The sequence below is a fragment of the Mobula birostris genome, chromosome X, assembly GCF_030028105.1.
Source record: "Mobula birostris isolate sMobBir1 chromosome X, sMobBir1.hap1, whole genome shotgun sequence".
Taxonomy (NCBI): Eukaryota; Metazoa; Chordata; class Chondrichthyes; order Myliobatiformes; family Myliobatidae; genus Mobula; species Mobula birostris.
Window position 1 is genome coordinate 49,231,242 of NC_092402.1, and position 21,347 is coordinate 49,252,588.

At 45.8% G+C, this 21,347-nt stretch overlaps 1 protein-coding gene across 3 annotated transcripts in view; it reads left to right on the forward strand.

The window, feature by feature from the left end:
• Positions 1-21,347, forward strand: part of cyp27b1 (cytochrome P450, family 27, subfamily B, polypeptide 1) — a 92,142-nt gene that overhangs the window by 7,531 nt on the left and 63,264 nt on the right. For all 3 annotated transcript variants that reach the window (XM_072249835.1, XM_072249836.1, XM_072249833.1), the window contains 6 exons: positions 4,345-4,535; positions 9,898-10,094; positions 10,939-11,139; positions 16,482-16,645; positions 18,266-18,432; positions 18,758-18,839. In XM_072249835.1, coding sequence (XP_072105936.1) covers positions 4,345-4,535; positions 9,898-10,094; positions 10,939-11,139; positions 16,482-16,645; positions 18,266-18,432; positions 18,758-18,839 — 1,002 coding nt within the window. The remainder of the gene's footprint in view (positions 1-4,344; positions 4,536-9,897; positions 10,095-10,938; positions 11,140-16,481; positions 16,646-18,265; positions 18,433-18,757; positions 18,840-21,347) is intronic.

The following is a 21,347-nucleotide window of genomic DNA, read 5'->3' on the forward strand; positions in this document are numbered from 1 at the left end:
ACATCCTCTCCATGTCCATTCTATCTGGTGGTCACATGCAGAGCAGTTGCTATACCAAGCTCTAATGCATCAAAATAGGATGCTTTCTATGGTGCATACAGTACTGTGCAAAAGTCTTAGGCACCCTAGCTATATATACAGTATGTGCTTCAGACTTTTGCATAGTACTGTAGATAAAAATTGGTAAGAGTCAGTGGGGACATGCCTTTTTTTTTTTAGCTTCCTGAAGAAGCTCTTGGTTGTGGTTAGACCAGGACAAGCTATTGATAATATTCACTCTGAGGAACTTGAAGCTCTCAACCCTCTCAATCTCAACCGCTGTTGATGTACACGGGAGCATGTGCACTGCCCAGCTTTCAGAAGTCAATGACCATCTCTTTTGTTTTGTTAACATTGAGGGAAAGGTTGTTGTCATGATACCATGTTATTAACTCTCTATCTTCTTGTGATTCAACTCATCATTATTTGAGATGTGGCCCACTAATGCAGTAACTGCAAACTCATAGCTGGAATTAGAGCAGAATCTGACCATGTGGTCGTGAGTGTACAGTGAAGAGAGTAGGAGGCTGAGGACAAACCTTGTCGAGCACTCTCTGGCTGAAGAAATTTCCTCCCATCCTTTTCTGCATGGCTGACTATTCTGAGACTGAACCCTGATTCTGGACACCCCAAACAAGGGAATTGCCATTCTTGCATCTATTCCCTAAAGCCCCATAACAATTTTACATGTTTCAGTAAAATTCACATCCATTTAAATTCCAGAGTTTATTTATTTATTGAAATACAGCATGGGATAGGCCCTTCCGGTCCTTAAAGTCATGCAGCAATCCCCTATTTAACCCTAGCCTAATCACAGGACAATTTACAATGTTCAATTAGCCTATCAACCAGTACGTTTTTGGACTTTGGGAGGAAACCAGAGCACTTGCAGTCACGGGGAGAAGGTGAATTCCTGTCTCCTTACAGACAGTGACAGGAATTGAGCCCCGGTCGCTGATACTGCAAAGTGTTATGCTAACCACTGTGCTACCATGCCACACCAGTATAGTAAGCCCAGTCTGCACAATCTTTCCTCAGATGACAAACACTCCGTCCCAAGAAATAATCAAGTGAATTTTACTTCTCTCTATGGCAAGTGACCTGGCTGGTGGCGTCGTGGCATCAGCGTCGGATTTCGGGACGAAAGGTCCCGGGTTTGAATCCAGCCAGCCGGCTCCCCTGCATGCTTTCCATCCATGCTGGGTTACAAGCTGGTGATCTCTTTGGAAACTCACCCGGCAGAAGGCAATGGGAGATGGCAAACCACTGCTGTAACTTGCCTCGTATGCGATTCCCCACTACGTTAGAGAGGCATGGAGGGAAATCATCTGTTAACCAGAGAAACTCTGGATGTGACATACCTTTCCTTTTCTATTGCAAGTATATCCTTTTTCAGGTATGGAGACCAGACCTGAATACAGTGTTTCAGATGAAAATGACCTGTTGCTATTTTTCAATCTGGAGGACTTGTTCTACAATCTGTGGAATTTTGAAAGAGGACAAGCAGAGCACCCTCTATCCCCATAGCCAAAATCTTGAGCTGCAGATCATCAGTTCCTGGATATTTAATTGTGTTCAGTCTTCTTGATTTGCCCAAGACTGTTTTTTTTTTACTAAAGCCTATCCCTTAATTGCTTCTTCAACTGTATAGTTTGCTTGGCACTTTCAGAGGGCAGTTAATAAGCAACCACGTTTTTGTTGGGTCTGATATCACATAGAGACCATATAGTAGATTTCCTTCTCTGAATTACATGAATAAGAGAGATTGGCATTTTTTTCTTAAATCCTGGATTGATTTAGTTCAATGAGTTAAATTCCATGGTGAGATTTAAACTTCTGTCTCTGAGTGTCTCTAGGCCTTTGGACGGTCAGAAAGGACATGATCCAGAGACCTCAAATTGGTTGCTTTTACAGGATGGGTAATTCAGAAATTAACTTTATTTGTCACATGTACGTCAAAACATCACAACAAAAACATACAGTGAAATGCGCCTTTTGTATCAATGACCAATGAGGGTGAGACTGCAAGTGTTGCCATGGTTCCAGTGCTAATGTAGCATGCCCACAACTGACTAACCCTAACCCGAAATGTAGGAGGAAACCAGAGCACCCGGAGGAAACATATGCGATCACGGGGAGAACAGTGATTGAAGTGGATAGTATGGATACACATGAGGAGGAAGGGAACAGAGGGTCAAGCTGATAGATTTAGATGAAGGCAGGAGAAGGATCAAGTGCAGCCTCAAATAGATTTATGGGTCTGAATGGTGCATATCCGATATAATCCTATGTTGTTGTCAAGGCAGTGTTGTTCCTGAACAAATGCTGGACAAAGATAAATTCTCCTTCAAATCCTTGCATCAAGAATTTCCCAGAAAAATGTAACATGACTCCGTGCAATATTGGTATGGGAACAGTGCTGGCTAGAAAACGTGGTTCCTGGTGTTCGAACGGGAAGCTCCTCACCTCACCTCATTAATCCTCTAACTATTCTGTCAAGGACTCTTTACATAAATCAACCATTTAACTCTACTTTAAGCACCTGTAAATTCTTTTCCCTATAATCTGAGTAAAACTAAAATATTCACAAGTGCTTTCTGTCTTTATCCATTCTGGGAATGCCACACTATTCACTCCCAGCAAAAAGGTGATAGTGAGCTGCTGTCCTGACCTGCTGAAGATTCTCCCAAGGCATTGTTGGGTCAGAGACTAGGGCCCTTCTGTTCTTGAACATTGACCTATGTAGCAGCCTAACACTTCACTGGTGCAATGTTTAAGAGAAAAATGGTGTTGACCTTCTGTAAGAGAATGTATTGAATTAGTACAGAAGAGGGATGCTGACTGAATTCAAGGGCACGTGTTATAAGGACAGGTAAGATAAACTTGGGCTGTTTTTTCCAGAACATTGGAAGCTTGTGGGGGAGATCTGATATAGGTTTATAAAATTATGAGAGGCATAAGATTATGAAAGATGCCGGCTGGTGGTGTAGTGGCATCAGCGCTGGACTTCGGAGCGAAGGCTCCCGAGTTCGAATCCAGCCGGCTCTCTTGCACGCTTTCTATCCGTGCTGGGTTGAACGTCGAGCTAGCAACTCGGCCTTGTAAAAATAAGAAAGCCTGCTGAAAAAAATGCCGTCATGACAGTGTCCCGATGACTCCACTCGGAGTTAAGGGCTTTCTTCTTCTTCTAAGATTACGAAAGAGAGCCAGTATCTTTTTCCCAGGGTCGAAATGGCTAATACTAGAGGACATAGAGTATACTTAAGATGGGAGGAAGGTGAGTTCAAAGGAGATATGTGCGGCAAGTTTTTTTTTTACACAGAGACCGGTGGGTTCCTGGGGCACTCTGCCAGGTGTGGCGGTGGAGGTATTGGAATTGGTTTATTTTTGTCATATGTACTGTGGTACAGTGAAAAGATCAGATCATTACACAGTGTATTGAGCTTGAATAAGGTAAAACAATAACAATGCAGAATAAAGTTTAAAATCTACTGAAAAAGAGGAGGTAAAAAGAGCAGATAAAGTGCAAGATCACATTGAGGTAGATTGTGAGGCCAAGTCCATCTTATCATACAAGAGTCTGATGACAGTGGGATAGAAGCTGTCCTTGAGCCTGTTGGTACTTGTTTTCATTTAGGCTTTTATACCTTCTGTCCGATGGAGAGGGAAGAAGCAGCAATGTCCATAGTGGCTGGAGTCTTTGATTATCTGGCTGCTTTAGTGAAGCAGTGAAAAGTATAGACAGAGTCTATGGAGGGGAGGCTGGTTCCTGTGATACACCAGAAATATAACAGAGGTGTTTAAGAGACTCTTAGATAGGGTACTGTATATGAATGTGCAGGGAGTGGAGGAATATGGACAATGTGCAAGCAGAAGGGATTAGTTTAGTTAGGTGTTTAATTACTAGTTTAGACACAAAGCACCTGTTCCTGTGCTGTACCGTTGTGTTCCAAGGGCTGGTTTCAATGAATGTAGATGGCCTGACTATATTTACTGTATATATTGTGAATAAAGTATATTTTTGGGAAAATAAATCTTCAACTATCAATGGATGTCCAACCAATGTTTTTTTAAGTACATCAAAGTTCAGTCGGCTACTGACTTTGAGATACATGGCCTGGTCTGTGGGTTGGGCTGATTTGAATGAAGTAGACTATGCTGTGCTGTGTAAGTCAGTTTGCTTCAGATCACCTTTTGAAATAGACTTTTCCTTTAAGGTGCTCTGATTCAGGCTGAACTAAAAAGTTAAGGGTAAAAGGGTTACCATGCAAATGCCTTCAGCCACTTTACCATCTTGTTTAACAGCTCGAGGGCAAGGCGAAGTATGGGCCAGTGTGGAAAGCCCATTTTGGTCCTATCCTCACTGTACACATTGCAGATCCAGTGTTAATTGAACAAGTCTTGCGGCAGGAAGGCCAGCACCCAGTTCGATCAGACTTATCATCTTGGAAAGACTACAGACAACACAGAGGACACGCGTATGGGCTCCTCACTGCGTGAGTAGACCACTGCGGGTGTGTGCCTGCATGCAATGGCTGCCGATGGTGAGTGTATGTCTCCGTACCTACTTACAGGAGGAGTTAAACCCCAGGCCTGTCTCCTGTCCCATTGGTCATTTAGGAGCAGGGTAGGTGGTGGAGAGCATTCCAATGTCTTCACAAATATTCTGCAGCAACAACTGAAGTTGTTGCAAACACTCAGCAAGACCTGTGGAGGGGGAAACAGAGTTAACAGATTGGATTGATGACTGATTCTTTCTCCACAGATCCAAAGGGATTCCAGTTTTCATTTCAGAATTCTAGCATCTGCTGTTTCTTTTTTTAATTTCTCAATGTTCTGTTGTCTCCATTCTCTTCTCCAACTCCCAAGTGAGATCTTGCTGTGCACAATGCAGCTGCTGGTACACAAAGGGTCATCTAGGGACCTAATGAAAGATTAGCTTTATTTGTACATTGAAGCAAACAGTGAAATGTGTCATTTGTGTCAACGACCAACACAGTCCGAGCGTGTGCTGAGGGCAGCCTACAACTGTCTCCATGCTTCCAGCACCTACATAGCGTGTTCACAACTTACTAACCCTAACTGTTCATCTTTGGAATTTGGGAGGAAACTGAAGCACGTGGAGGAAACCCACACAGTCACAGGGAGAACGTACAAACTCCTTACAAACAGCAGGGGGAATTGAATGATGATCTATCAATTGTTCACTCTGTAAAGCATTGCACTACCATGCTGCCCCGGACAAGGTGCCCATCAGTAACTTTGCACAGATCATTGTTTGTGCTGAGATCACTCAGAGGGGTGTTGTGTCATCCGCAAAAGGGCCACAGAAGGATAAGGGTCGATGCTGGGGACTCGAGTCGGTGGTCACTATGCTAACCTTCATTCAGGTGCAATGTTACAATCATGGCCCAGCATTAGGACTGGTCTTTCAGATGAGCTGTTAAATTGACAACCTATCTGCCCTCTCAATGGCCACAATGCATCCCACAGCTGTGACTTCCGGAAGTGACCGGCTCCACCTGGTGTTTATCTTCCCCCTTGAACACATTGGCAGCACAGCTGGTGAAGCTGCTGGTTCACAGCTCCAGTGACCCAGGATCAATCCCAGCCTCTGGCACTGCCTGTGCATGGAGTCTGCACGTCCCCAGGTGTTTCCCACAGATGCTCAAGGCTGGTTAAGAAGGCCTATGAGGTGTTGGCCTTCATTAGTTTGGGGGGAGAGGGGGTGTTGGGTTCAAGAGCTGTGAGGTAATGTTGCAGCTCTGCAAAACTCTGGTTAGACCACACTTAAAGAGTATTGTGTTCAGTTCTGGTTGCCTCATTATAGGGAGGATATGAAAGCTTAGAAAGCATATAAAGGAGATTTACTGGGATGCTGCCTGGATTAGAGAGCATGACTTTTGAAGTCAGGTTGAGCAAGCTAGGGTTTCTCTCTTGGAGTGAAGGAGGATGAGAGATGGCTTGATGGAGTGTGCTGCCAAGGGTGGTAATAGAGGACATTTAAGAGACTCTTAGATAGGCACATGGATTAAAGAAAAATGGAAGGTTATGTGGAAGGGAATGGTTAGGTTGATCTTCGATGAGGTTAATTCATTTCAGCTCAATTCGAGTTTAATTGTCATTCTACCATACATGAATACAGCCAAATGAGACAGTGTTACTCCGGGGTCAAGATGCAAAACACAGCACCAACACTCACACACAAGAACCCATTCATGGAATAATGGAGTACCGACAGCTGCCCCCCCCCTCCACCCCCGCAGCACCGTGACTAGATGCCCAGCCCTCACACATACAACTCAACTAATCCATATAGAATGTCAATAAAATGCAACCACACAGAATATGCATGTACATAGTCCAGACTGCCCAGCCCACCGATATCATCTGTCAAGTTGCCCCGACACCTTCTAGGTAATGCCACAGCTTTGAGGTCCAGTCCTTACAAATACAAGCACATATAGAATATTAGTAAAATACAACAACCCAGAATATGCATGTATATAGTCCAGACCTCCCAACCCACCGAGGTCATCTCTTGACTGCCCCAGACGGCCAATGCCCGCTAGGTGATACGACGACTTAGAGACCCAGTTCTTGCATGTACAGGCACATATAGAATATTAGTAAAAACACAACCAGACGAGCACAATATCGCAGGCTGAAGGGCCTGTACTGTGTTGTAATATTCTATGCTCCAGTTTCTCCCACATTCCAAAGATGTGCAGGTAAGTGGGTTAATTGTCTTTTCTGTGCAGTCAAATCTTGGAGGAGCTGATAGCAATACAGGGAAAATAGGTTACAGGAATAATTACTGCGGAAATATGATTACTTTGTGAACCAGCATTGGCTTCCTTTTATGTTGCAAGGAAATATAGGAAATGGCCGCAATTGGTACAGCAGATTTGCTGGTTGTCATTGTTTGTGGGACTTGCTGTATGCAAAATTGGCTGCCATGTTTCCTGCTACACAATGGTGACAACACCTCTGTAACAGCACACAAAGCTGGAGGAAATCAGCAGGTCAGGCAGCATCTGTCAAGCGGAGATGGAAAGTTGACATTCTGGATTGAGACTCTTCATTGGAGTATGACAGGTGATAGGCAGATCTTGGTGAGGGAGTTGATAAATAGATGAGGGTAGGAATGATGTCAAAAACTCGGAGGTGATGGTGGAAGTGACAAAGCACTGAAGAAGGTGGAATCTGATGGAGGAGGAGAGTAGACTATGGAATAAAGGGAGGGGGTGGGGAGGGGAAATGGTGGGTAATAGGCGGATGGAAAGGGAGTTACAGGGAAGGAGATTCGCGAATTCAGTACATGGGACAGGAGACACTGGTCGCGAGTAAACATGTTAAGCAAGTAAACAAGCAAGTAGTGAAATACTCTTAAGTGAAAGCATCTAAGTCAATAAGTTCCTATCTAAGCCCTCTAAGTTATAAAACTATGATACTAAACATTCAGTAATAGTTCTAACTCAAGCAGGTACTTCGTTAAGTTCCCCCCAAGTTACACAACTACAACAATAAACATTCAACAAACAGGTACTTATCTAAGTGTGCATACAGGCCCTCCTTTCTGTAGCACTCCCTCACCAATGGTCCTTCAATCCTGGTCATGACCCAGTTTGAAGGGGAACCTGTAGTGAAAAGAGACAGAGCATCTTGCACACATTCTTCTTATACCTGTTGGGTGCCCAAAACCAGAAGCCAGTGCCGTGGTGTGTAAGCCAGCCAATGGGAGGGAGTGACTATATCCTTCGAAGGGGCCAATCAGCAACCGGCATAGTGGAAGCAGCTTTTGACTGGCAGGTAATTACAGAGGGTAAGGGAGATGAAAGATGAAAGAATGAGGATGACGGGGGCCAAATGCACCAGGAGGAGAAAACAAAAGGGAAAAAAAATGCAGAAAGGGGTCAGAGGGGCACAGTTTCCAGAAGTTTGAGAATTCAAAGTTCAGGTTAGAGACTGCCCAGGTGAAATATTTAGTGTTGCATTTCTCATTTCTAGCTCATACTCCAGCCCTTAACCTCTTTACTGGCTATCTTTCCCTTTCTTTCCGGTCCAGATGGAGGGCTTCAGCCCGAAACATTAATTGTCCATTTTCATCCACAGATGCTGCCTGACGCATTGAGTTCCTCCAAAGCCTTTTGTGTTGTTTCAGATTCCAGCATCTGCGGCCTCTATTGTTCACTCCTCTGTAAATGTATTTGGGAGCTCCTGACGTGGTTGTAAAGAGCTTTTGGCACATTGGCCTTCACAAATCAGGGTATAGGAGTTGGGATGACGTGTTGAAGTAGCAGAAGACATTGGTGTGGTCTAATTTGGAATATTGTGTGCAGTTTTGGTCACCTACCTACAGGAAAGATATCAATAAGATTGAAAGAGTACGGAGAAAATTTACAAGGATGTTGCTGGGACTTGAGGACCTGAGTTATAGAGAAAGGCTGAATATGTTAAGACTTTATTCCCTGGAGCATGAGTGAATGGGGAGAGATTTGATAGAAGTATACAAAGTTACGAAGGTAAACGCAAGTAGGTTTTTTCCACTGACGCTGGGTGAGACTAGAACTAGAGGTCATAGATTGAGGGTGAAATGTGAAATATTTGAGGGGAATCTGAGGGAGAATTTCTTCTATCAGAGGGTGGTGAGGGTGTGGAACAAGTTGCCAGTGGAAGTGGTGGATGTGGGGTCGATCTCAATGTTTAAGAGAAGTTTCGATGGGTACATGGATGGGAGGGATATGGTCCAGATGCAGATCGATGGGACTAGGCAGAATAAGTTTGGCATGGAATAGGTGGGCCAAAGAGCATGTTTCTGTGCTGTAGTGCCCTGCGTTAAAGTTAAAGTCTGTCCCGAGTCTTGTGGCCCATCAGCCGGTGCTTATGCCGGTTTCTGTGGCGTGAAGCGACTGAGAGTACGAGACTACCCCCTGGATAGGACGCCAGTCTATCGCGAGGTTAACCCCCAGCAATTGCCGGTACCCATTTTCAGCTGGGTGGACTGGAGCAGTGTGTGGTTAAGTGCCTTGCTCAAAGACACAACACGCTACCTTGGCCAAGACTCAAAGTGCCTTGTGACCCTATGCTAAATGGCTCCTAAGAAATGAATGTCTTTCCTTCTCTTTCTTTGTGTTAGACATTGGAATGAGCGGAGACTCCTCAGCTTGAGCCTGTCACACTGAGAGAAGGAGGTCATTCAGCCCCTCTCCAGCCCGTTGCCCTGGATCAAAAAAGATTACTCAACCCCTCTCAGCAATGTTCCACCAATCGGTGAGATCATGGCTGCTGTAGGCTTTGGTTAACAATCATCCCAACATTGGTCTCTGTTTGGGAAGGGTTCCCCATTCCCTCTTCCCTCTGCTTTCCAAACACCACACCTGAAACCTTGGCTGGAATTTTTGGACCCTGCCCCTTGGCCCCAAACTTCTCAGGCTGAATAAATAGTATCTGTCTCCTTAATATCCTGCAAACATCAAACGTTTAACCTTCCAAAGTCCGGAAACAGAAGCCTGGTTTGTGGAACCTCTCCTTGTAATTTAATCCTTGGAGTCCAGACATCCAACTGAGAAACCCAGACCGCTCTTCCTCCAAGCCCTGACCATATTGTCCATGTTGTGCATGTCCGCAGATAGACGATGTCCTCTTGAAGGGAATTAGCCAACTGCTTCCAAAGAAAGAATGGATTAGCAAGTGTGAAGGTAGCTGAACTCAGGAAGGTTCAGTAGCTGTAAAGTGTTGCCCGCTGGTTTAGTCAATGGAAGGCAATGCCAGTGAGTGTCCGTAAAGGCACCCATAGCCAGCCATGGGCCACTGAGGCTTCTCTTAACTGTGCTTACAAGCATCTCTTTCTAACAGGGAGGGCGAGGAGTGGCAGAAGCTGCGCAGCACACTCAGCAAGCACATGCTGAAGCCAAAGGAAGTAGCGGCATACAGTGACATCCTCAACAAGGTCGTCACTGACCTGATCTTCCATCTGCACAGGCAGAGGACAAGCAGCAGCCAACTCCTGGTGAAAGACCTGGCCACAGAGTTCTACAAGTTTGGGTTGGAAGGTGAGGGCTAACTAATAAACAGACACTTTCCAAACCTCTTTAGCCCAGCCCAGCAATCAATCTCCTTCTAGATGTTAATTCTGTTGCCCTTTCCACAGTTGCTGCATGACCTGCTGCGTATCATTTCATAGTTTAAGTTGGATTTCCAGCATCTGCAATGTTTTCTTCCCTCTATCTCTTCATTCCAATCTGTCTCGCTTGCAGGAGATGCTATCTTAATCCAACTAGGAATTCCAGAGGATGGGCCTGTTTTTTGCATGATGCTACCTCTGCTGTAGCAGAGAGTTTAGATCCCCACTATAGCAGCTAAACTGGGAGGCAACTAATGAGGTCCTTCTCCCAGTGGCCATGTGTTATCCCACCTCCTTCCAGTGATGGGCAGGGAGTTATTGATGACCCATCCATCACTCCCTGTTGGCTGCACTCCTCTGGCTCCATGCTGTCCTCTGAAACCCACCCTTGCCCACCAGCATTAAAGCAGCTGGGCCAGGTCCCCGTCATACCACTATTTATGGGATTGTGCTATGCACCCTGGCTGCCATTGGTTTTTGTTGGTGACTGCACACTTTGATGGATTGCAAAGCACTTTGGAACATCCCAAGCCCGTTGAGGGGTATTAAAGAAGTGGGGCATGTTATCTGTGGCCTAAGGTCAGCTCTGGCTCTGAGGCCCATGAGAACCAACAGGACAGCTTATAGACACCACACTCCTGAACTGGAGCAAAATGAAAAGCCTCTGATAGCTTTGGTTAAGTTCCAAAAGAACAGAACACTGTGCCGAACCACACCAAATTATACAGTGCATTTCCTTGACGTGGTTTTTAATTCACTGCCCACCCTCTTAGGTATCTCCGCAGTGCTCTTTGAGACCCGAATTGGCTGCCTCAAGACTGAGGTTTCCAAAGAGACGGAAGATTTCATCCACTCAATTAGCACCATGTTCCAAATGACACTCCTCACCATGGCGATGCCCAAATTCCTACACAAAATCTATCCGGAACCCTGGAGGAGATTTGTCGCCTGCTGGGATTACATATTTGCTTTTGGTGAGGAACTTGCTTTGGCAACACGCTTAGGCTAAGCGAGTGGACTGGGAATGTTGTCTGTGTGGGGTTCTGTTTCTTCGGGTGCGGCAGAGACAGTGATGTCAATTCTGAGGCCACAGGAGCTGTGTTTGACAGGGATGGATCTTAAAAGGGTTTGGCATGAGTAGAGAGGCAGAACAGAAGAAAATAGATTAGATTAGATTCAATTTCATTGTCATTGTGCCGAGTACAGATACAAAGCCAATGAAGTACAATTAGCATCTGACCAGAAGTGCAAAAGAATAGTATTATTTACAAAATAACTGCAAATAAAAAGTAAGTGTTACAGCATACAAATATAAAAGTACTGAGACAGTACAATATGGGTGCAATACTGCTTAGTGCTGTGATGTGAGGTTCAGCAGGGTCATAGCCTCAGGGAAGAAGCTTTTCCTGTGCCTGCTGGTGCAGGAGCAGAGGCTCCTGTAGTGCCTACCGGATGGGAGGAGAGTAAAAAGTCCATGGTTAGGGTGAGATGCATCCTTGATAATGCTTTTCGCCCTGCCCAGGCAGCGTTTATGGTAGATGTTCGCAATGGTGGGCAATTGGGTGCCGATATTCCGCTGGGCAGTTTTCATCACCCGCTAGACTGCTTTACGGTCCGATACAGGACAATTGCCATACCACACTGAGATGCAAGTATTGGGGCAAAAATAGGAGCAAGTATCGGCCACTCAATCCCTCAAGTCCACCCTCCTCTTCTGTACCACTTCCCCACAGCTCTCAATTCATTTTTTTCCCAAAAAAATTATCTCCCTCCTCTTTAATTTCCCTCAGTGATTCAGCTTCAAATACCTTCGGGTAGAGAATTCCAGAGATTCCCCTCCCTCTGAGAGAAGTCATCCTGATGAACCTTATTGTTAAGTGACCCCTCCACCACTAACGACCCTGTAATTGTGTCCCCTCATTTGAGACTGTTGAAAACATGCTCACATCTGCGGGAGGTGGGGATTTAGATTTAGATTTAGATTCTTAGACCACTGGGATCTGTTTTGGGGTAAGGATGAATTGTACAAAAGGGACGGGTTGCATCTTAACAGACGGGGACCAGCATTCTGGCAGGCAGGTTTGCCACTGCTGCACGGGTGTGTTTAAACTAAGTAGTGGGGGGGAGGGGATGAACTGGAAATGTAAGGATGGATTTAAGGGGAAAGAGAGAATAAGAAAAGTTAATAAAGACAACAGAATTAAAGGGGCAGAAAGGTCAGGAAGGGATCGGAGAGTATGGCCAAGTGCAATAGGAATCGATGTGAAAGGTGAGGGGAGTAAAAGTATTACTTTAAATGGATTAAAAGTATTATATATGAATGCACGGAGTATAAGAAATAAAGTGGATGAGCTTGAGGCTCAGTTGGAAATTGGCAAGTATGATGTTGTGGGAATAACAGAGACATGGCTGCAAGAGGACCAGGGCTGGGACATGAATATTCAAGGATATACATCCTATCGAAAGGACAGACAGGTTGGCAGAGGGGGTGGGGTGGCTCTGTTGGTGAGGAATGAAATTCAGTCACTTGCGAGGGGTGACACAGAATCAGTAGATGTAGAGTCAGTATGGATAGAACTGAGAAACAGTAAGGGCAAAAAGACACTAATGGGAGTTATCTACAGGTCCCCAAACAGTAGCCTGGATATAGGGTGCAAGTTAAATCAAGAGTTAAAATTGGCATGTCGTAAAGGTAATACTATGGTTGTTATGGGGGATTTCAACATGCAGGTAGACTGGGAAAATCAGGTTGGTACTGGATCCCAAGAAAGGGAGTTTGTGGAATGCCTCAGAGATTGATTCTTAGAGCAGCTTGTATTAGAGCCTACCAGGGAGAAGGCAATTCTGGATTTAGTGTTGTGTAATGAGGCAGATTTGATAAGGGAACTCGAGGTAAAGGAGCCATTAGGAGGTAGTGACCATAATATGATGTTTTAATCTACAATTTGAGAGGGAGAAGGGAAAATTGGAAGTGTCAGTTTTACAGTTGAACAAAGGGGACTATGGACCCATGAGGGAGGAGCTGGCCAAAGTTGACTGGAAAGATACCCTAGCAGGGATGACAGTGGAACAGCAATGGCAAGTGTTTCTGGGAATAATACAGAAGGTGCAGGATCAGTTCATTCCAAAGAGGAAAAAAGATTCTAAGGGGAGTAAGGGGTGACCGTGGATGACAAGGGAAGTCAAGGACAGTATAAAAATAAAAGAGAGGAAGTATAACATAGCAAGGATGAGTGGGAAGCCAGAAGATTGGGAGACTTTTAAGGAGCAACAGAAGATAACTAAAAAGGCAATATGGGGGGAAAAGATGAGGTACGAAGGTAAGCTAGCCAAGAATATAAAGGAGAATAGTAAAAGCTTCTTTAGGTATGTGAAGAGGAAAAAATTAGTTAAGACCAAAGTTGGGCCCTTGAAGACAAAAATAGGTGAAATTATTATGGGGAACAAGGAAATGGCAGACGAGCTGAACAGGTACTTTGGATCTGTCTTCCTAGGGAAGACACAAACAATCTCCCAGATGTAATAGTAGCCAGAGGATCTAGGGTAATGGAGGAACTGAAGGAGATTCACATTAGGCAGAAAATGGTGTTGGATAGACTGATGGGACTGAAGGCTAATAAATCCCCAGGGCCTGATGGACTGCATCCCAGGGTACTTAAGGAGGTGGCTTTAGAAATCGTGGACACACTGGTAATCATTTTCCAATGTTCTATAGATTCAGGATCAGTTCCTGTGGATTGGAGGGTAGCTAATGTTATCCCACATTTTAAGAAAGGAGAGAGAGAGAAAACAAGCAATTATAGACCAGTTAGTCTGACATCAGTGGTGGGGAAGATGCTGGAGTCAATTATAAAAGATGAAATAGCGGCATATTTGGATAGCAGTAGCAGGATAGGTCCGAGTCAGTATGGATTTACGAAGGGGAAATCATGCTTGACTAATCTTCTGGAATTTTTTGAAGATGTAACTCTGAAAATGGACATGGGAAAGCCAGTGGATGTAGTGTACCTGGACTTTTAGGAAGCCTTTGATAAGATCCCACATAGGAGGTTAGTGGGCAAAATTAGAGCACATGGTATTGGGGGTAGGGTACTGACATGGATAGAAAATTGGTTGGCAGACAGGAAACAAAGAGTAGGGATTAATGGGTCCTTTTCAGAATGGCAGGCAGTGACTAGTGGGGTACCGCAAGGCTCAGTGCTGGGACCGCAGCTATTTACAATATACATTAATGATTTAGATGAAGGGATTAAAAGTAACATTAGCAAATTTGCAGATGACACAAAGCTGGGTGACAGTGTGAAATGTGAGGAGGATGTTATGAGAATGCAGGGTGACTTGGACAGGTTGGGTGAGTGGGCAGGTGCATGGCAGATGCAGTTTAATGTGGATAAATGTGAGGTTATCCACTTTGGTGGCAAGAACAGGAAGGCAGATTACTATCTGAATTGTGTCAAGTTAGGAAAAGGGGAAGTATAACGAGATCTGGGTGTCCTTGTTCATCAGTCACTGAAAGTAAGCATACAGGTACAGTGGGTAGTGAAGAAAGCTAATGGCATGTTGGCCTTCATAACAAGGGGAGTTGAGTATAGGAGCAAAGAGGTCCTTCTGCAGTTGTACAAGGCCCTGGTGAGACCCCACCTGGAGTATTGTGTGCAGTTTTGGTCTCCAAATTTGAGGAAGGACATTCTTGCTATGGAGGGAGTGCAGCATAGGTTCACTGGGTTAATTCCAGGGATGGCGGGAATGTCATATGTTGAAAGATTAGAGCAACTGGGCTTGTATACACTGGAATTTAGAAGGATGAGAGGGGATCTGATTGAAACATATAAGACTATTAAGGGATTGGACACGCTAGAGGCAGGAAACATGTTCCCGATGTTGGGGGAGTCCAGAACCAGAGACCACAGTTTAAGAATAAGGGGTAGACCATTTAGAACAGATTTGAGGAAAACCTTTTTCACACAGAGGGTTGTGGATCTGTGGAATGCTCTGCCTCAGAAGGCAGTGGAGGCCAAGTCTCTGGATTCTTTCAAGAAAGAGTTAGATAGAGCTCTTAAAGATAGCGGAGTCAAGGGATATGGGGAGAAGGCAGGAACAGGGTACTGATTGTGGATGATCAGCCATGATCACAGTGAATGGTGGTGCTGGGTCGAAGGGCCGAATGGCCTACTCCTGCACCTATTGTCTGTTGTCTATCTCCCCTGTCATGCCTTCCTTGCAATATATCTTCAATAACACCACCTTTCATTCTTCCAAAGTCAAAAGAAATGGGGTCAGACATAATATGAGCCAAATTTCAGTAAAAACCCTGTCTCTGCATTGCTTTATGCACCTTGAAAGCCACGCTTATCGTCTTCAGATGTGGCCTCATAATTCAGGGCCCCTACTACCTTTACAGTGTCCTGGTGCTGAGAGGTAACAAGTGCCCTGGCACAGTGCCTTGGTGTGGTGTGCTGGTAAGTGCCTTGATGTCAAGCTTCCTGGTGCTGATGTTCCTTCAGATGGGATTTATAGGGGTCATTTTATTTGGAGGTCCAAGCCTAGAATTCATACATCTCCATTACTGAGACCATGGAGAGAGTCATTCAATGTGGAAACAGACCATTTAGCCCACCATGACCATCATTTTTATCAACACTAATTCCATTTCTCAGCACTTAGTCCATAGCTTTCTCTGTCCTGGTGATTGAAGAGATTGTCTAAATACTTCTTAAATGTTGTGTGAGTCTCTGCCTCCATCACACTCTCAGGTGGTGCATTCCAGATTCCAACCCCTCTCTGAGGAAATAAACTCCTCTTCATATCCGTTAAACCTCTTCCTCCTTACCTTATACCTATGTCTTCTTGTCTTCGGGAGAAAGATTCTTATTATCTATCCTATCAATTTTCCTCATAATTTTATATAAACTCAACAAAGAACTAGGAATCCAGAGACCTAATTTCTTAATTTCAAATCCCACCATTGTAGCTTAACTTCAGTTGATTACCTAAAATTTTAAAGTAAACTGAACCAGTTGTTAGTAATTATGGCCTCAAAGGACTGGATTATTAAAGGAACCCTATTCATCAGGGGAGGAAATCTGCTGTTTCTTTCTCCATGTGACCCCAAACCTACCAATGGAGTTGACTTGGAAAATGGCCAGTTAGGGATGAGCAATAAATGTTAGCCTTGCCAGCAATGCACTGATCCTGAAAAATGAATATTTTTACTTAAAGAGCCTAGACTCCTCTCGTTTGTTGTGTGAAGTGACAATCAGAAAAACAACGCAGGTATCTATTTCTCCTTGAAACTTACAGTACTCTCACTGTGCAGCCAAACAGCACATTGACAGAAGGATGGCTGAAATTCAACAAAAGTTAGCAAGGAGCCAACCAGTCGAGGGAAAGTACCTGACCTACTTCCTGTCATCCCAGAATCTTCCAATGAAAACGATTTACGGAAACGTCACCGAGTTGTTGCTGGCTGGTGTGGACACTGTAAGCATGTGTCATTGTTTACTTCCATGAGCTGCAGGCTTTATCACCTGGTAGGTGTGGGGGGCGGGGGGGGGGTGCGTGGTGGTTAACTTGATGCAAAGTTGCAGATAGGGCAGGACCTGAGAATCACAACCACCCAAGCCAGAACAACCACCTAGAGGATCACAGTGAGACTTGTATTTCCACTGCATCGTTCATGTCCATCTCAGGACATCTCAAGTGTTTCACCACCAAATGAGAACTTCTGAAGCGGCGTCACTCTTGTTATGCAAGAATCAGGACAGCCAATTTATGCACAGCAAGATACCACAAACCCACAACATGATGATGATCAGGTAGTTTATCTTAGAAGAGACACTTGAGGAATAAATACTGACTACAATTTTCTTTCTTTTCAAAATATTGGGATCTTTTGCACCCACCATGGTGTAATGTTTTATCCAGACTGTGCAACCTCTAGCAATCTGGTACTGCCCCTCTGACAGTGTGGCACTCCCACGATGCTGCTTCCTTGATACCGATCCTTTCTGACAGTGCAACTCCCTGAGCCCTTATTCTTTCCGCAGTGTGGCACCTCCTCTGGCAGTGCAACACAACTCTTGGACAGTGCACTGCATTCTCCCCCTTTGACAATGCGGCACTCCCTCAGCACTGTACTAGAGCATCACCCTGGATTGCTCTTTGAGAGTCTGCAGGTGGATCTTCAATCTTCAGCCTCCAGGCAGAGATGTGAGAACTACCCACCGATACGCAGCCTAGATCACCGAAGACCTCAGTCTCAAAGTTCTGTCCTTGAACTTGAGCAAGTGGTTTATCTTCAGCTGGGGACACTACTCAATGTCCACAGAGTCAAAGGGGTAATTCAAGGCCTTTCTCACCTTCCATATCTTATATAATACAGTATAGAAGGAAGCCACTTTGGCCCATTGAATTCCATAGGCCATAACACATAGGAGCAGAATTAAGTCATTTGGCCCATAGAGTCTGCTCTGCCATTCCATTTTTCCCCTCTCAACCCCATTCTCCTGCCTTCTCCTCATAACAACTCACCAATCAAAAATCTATTAACATCCACTTTAAATATACCCAATGACTTGTGCTAGACAACTCTCTGTGACAATGAATTCTACAGATTCACCATCCTCTGGCTAAAGAAAGTCTTCCTCACCCCATTCTAAAGAGATGTCCTTCAAATCTGAGGCTGTGCCTTCCAGTCTAGGCTCTCCCACTAATGGATGCCAGCTCACAGTAATCCCAATTCCCCACTAATGTTCCCTGTTGTTGTTCCCTTATTCCTATAAATTTTCCCCAGATTCTACCCCTCACCCTCATACTGGGGGATAATTTATAATGATCAGTTAACCCATCGACCCCGCATGTCATAGGGATATGGGAGGAAGCAGGCTCTTGAACACGCACACACACCTCCCTACCTCCCGAGGTCAGGATTGAACCGACCGTGATAACTGGAGCTGGTGGGGAAGGTGGGGGGGGGGGGGCAGCGGTACTCTCAGTAGTGTCACTGAAAACTGACAGCAGTGACTGAAAGAAACTGAAACTGGGAGCCCAGTGTTATTCCCAGTGCTGAGTCTAACTTGATTTTTTTTTCCATTTGGTTAGATATCCTGCACGATGTCGTGGACCCTTTATGAGTTGGCCCGCCATCCAGACATTCAGGCAGCCCTACACCGGGAAATAAAAGAGGTGGTTGGCGACAAGACCATCCCTTCCGCTGCTGACGTGACCAAGATTCCCCTTCTGAAAGCTGTCGTGAAGGAAGTACTGAGGTGACGGGGAAGAGTGGGTGTTGCTACCTGGCGAGTGTGGGTTGCTTCGCTGCACAGCCGATATCCATGTCCGCCTCCTATCCACCGCCCTCTGCCCCTACCGTCTCCTCATCCGTCAGCTTTCTGGTATTTCGTCCTCTGATCTCCTCCCAGAGTAGTTCTGAGACTAGAGGGGAGGTAGCACAGTGCAGAGGATGTGTTGAGAGCCCAGCTGACCCTTCCGTCCCCCTCGGCCTCGGATGTGGTGGAATGAGAGTCGTTCTTAACTGCTGACGTGTTACTGAAAGCTGAAACATGCGTATAATGTACCGTTTGCTCTTTTTAGGCTTTATCCTGTAATACCAGGTAATGCTCGTGTGATTCCAGATAAAGATGTCCAAATTGGAGAATACCTCATTCCCCCAAAAGTAAGATTTTTTTTTTTGTTTACAAACTCTACAGTGGGTTCAGGATGTTCTACCGCATTACCAACGCTATTTAATACAGGGTGTGACAGGCGAGAGAGCTCCAAGAAGCAGCATGTGCAGAGGTGAGGAGCAGACGTACTTGAAGCTTCCCCAATCACAGCGAGCTGTTACGGGCCCAGTTCACTGCCTGGGCATGGGCAACATCTGGCATTCAAGTGGCTAGAAACCTGCTCTTAACGAGGGCACATGTTCAAGCTGCACACGGAGTCACCCTTCCACAGCTGAACTTTAACTACTCATCCAAGGGAACAGAATTGCTTGTTTGTCTCTGCCGTACCCCTGCCTCAACCCTCCATTCCATCACTGGTGCCAGACCAAGGGCTTGTTTTACTTTACTGTTTAGTTTCTGCTTCTGACAACTTGCTGTATTTCTGAAAACAAATGCTTTAATTCAACGAGCGAGATTGCCCTCAGAAATGTACTAATAACAAATTGCTCATTGGTGTCCCAAGGTACAGTGAAATAAATTTGTTTTGTATGCCATCAACAGAAATCATTCCACCACGTCACTACATCTAGGTAGTATAAGGGAAACGCAGAATCTGAATCAGGTTTATTAACACTGACCAATGTTATGAAATTGGTTGTTTCGCTCACACCCGCGCTCGCCCTGATCGCCTCAGACCCGCGCTCGCCCTGATCGCCTCAGACCCGCGCTCGCCCTGATCGCCTCAGACCCGCGCTCGCCCTGATCGCCTCAGACCCGCGCTCGCCCTGATCGCCTCAGACCCGCGCTCGCCCTGATCGCCTCAGACCCGCGCTCGCCCTGATCGCCTCAGACCCGCGCTCGCCCTGATCGCCTCAGACCCGCGCTCGCCCTGATCGTCTCAAACCCGCGCTCGCCCTGATCGCCTCAGTACCGCGCTCGCCCTGATCGCCTCAGACCCGCGCTCGCCCTGATCGCCTCAGACCCGCGCTCGCCCTGATCGCCTCAGTACCGCGCTCGCCCTGATCGCCTCAGAACCGCGCTCGCCCTGATCGCCTGAGAACCGCGCTCGCCCTGATCTCCTCAGAACCGCGCTCGCCCTGATCGCCTCAGACCCGCGCTCGCGGTGATCGCCTCAGAACCGCGCTCGGCCTGATCGCCTCAGTACCGCGCTCGCCCTGATCGCCTCAGAAAGGCGCTCGCCCTGATCGCCTCAGAACCGCGCTCGCCCTGATCGCCTCAGAACCGCGCTCGGCCTGATCGCCTCAGTACCGCGCTCGCCCTGATCGCCTCAGAAAGGCGCTCGCCCCGATCGCCTCAGAAAGCCGCACGCCCCGCTCGCCTCAGAAACGCGCTCCCCCCGATCGCCTCAGAAACGCGCTCGCCCCGATCGCCTCAGGAACGCGCTCCCTCTGATAGCCTCAGATCTGCGCTCCCTCTGATCGCCTCAGAACCGCGCTCGCCCTGATCACTTCAGAACCGCGCTCACCCTGATCGTCTCAGAACTGCACTCGCCCTGATCGCCTCAGAACCGCGCTCGCCCTGATCGCCTCAGACCCGCCATCGCCTTATGGGTGGAGCTGAGAAACAGGAAAGGTATGGCCACATTATTGGGATTGTATTGCAGACCACCCAATAGTCAACAAGAATTGGAAGAGCAAATCTGCAGAAGGATAGCAGGCAACTGCAGGAAACATAAAGTTGTGGTGGTAGGGGATTTTAATTTTCCATATATTGATTGGGACTCCCATACTGTTAGGGGTCTAGATGGTTTATAGTTTGTAAAGTGTGTTCAGGAAAGTTTTCTAAATCAATATATAGAGGGACCAGCTAGAGGGCATGCAATATTGGATCTCCTGTTAGGAAGTGAGTTAGGACAAGTGACGGAAGTCTGTGTAGGGGAGCACTTTGGTTCCACTGATCATAACACCATTAGTTTCAACTTGATCATGGACAAGGAAAGATCGGTTCCTAGGGTTGAGGTTCTGAACTGGAAGAAGGCCAAATTTGAAGAAATGAAAAAGGATCTAAAAAGCGTGGATTGGGACAGGTTGTTCTCCGGCAAAGATGTGATTGGCAGGTGGGAAGCCTTCAAAGGAGAAATTTTGAGAGTGCAGAGTTTGTATGTTCCTGTCAGGATTAAGGGCAAATTGAATAGGAATAAGGAACCTTGGTTCTCATGGGATATTGCAACTCTGATAAAGAAGAAGAGGGAGTTGTATGACATGTATAGGAAACAGGGAGGAAATAAAGTGCTTGAGGAGTATAAGAAGTGCAAGAAATTACTGAAGAAAGAAATCAGGAGAGCTAAAAGAAGACATGAGGTTGCCTTGGCAGTCAAAGTGAAGGATAATCCAAAGAGCTTCTACAGGTATATTAAGAGCAAACGGATTGTAAGGGATAAAATTTGTCCTCTTGAAGATCAGAGTGGTCGGCTATGTGTGGAACCAAAGGAAATGGGGGAGATCTTAAATAGGTTTTTTGCGTCTGTATTTATTAAGCAAACTGGCATGAAGTCTATG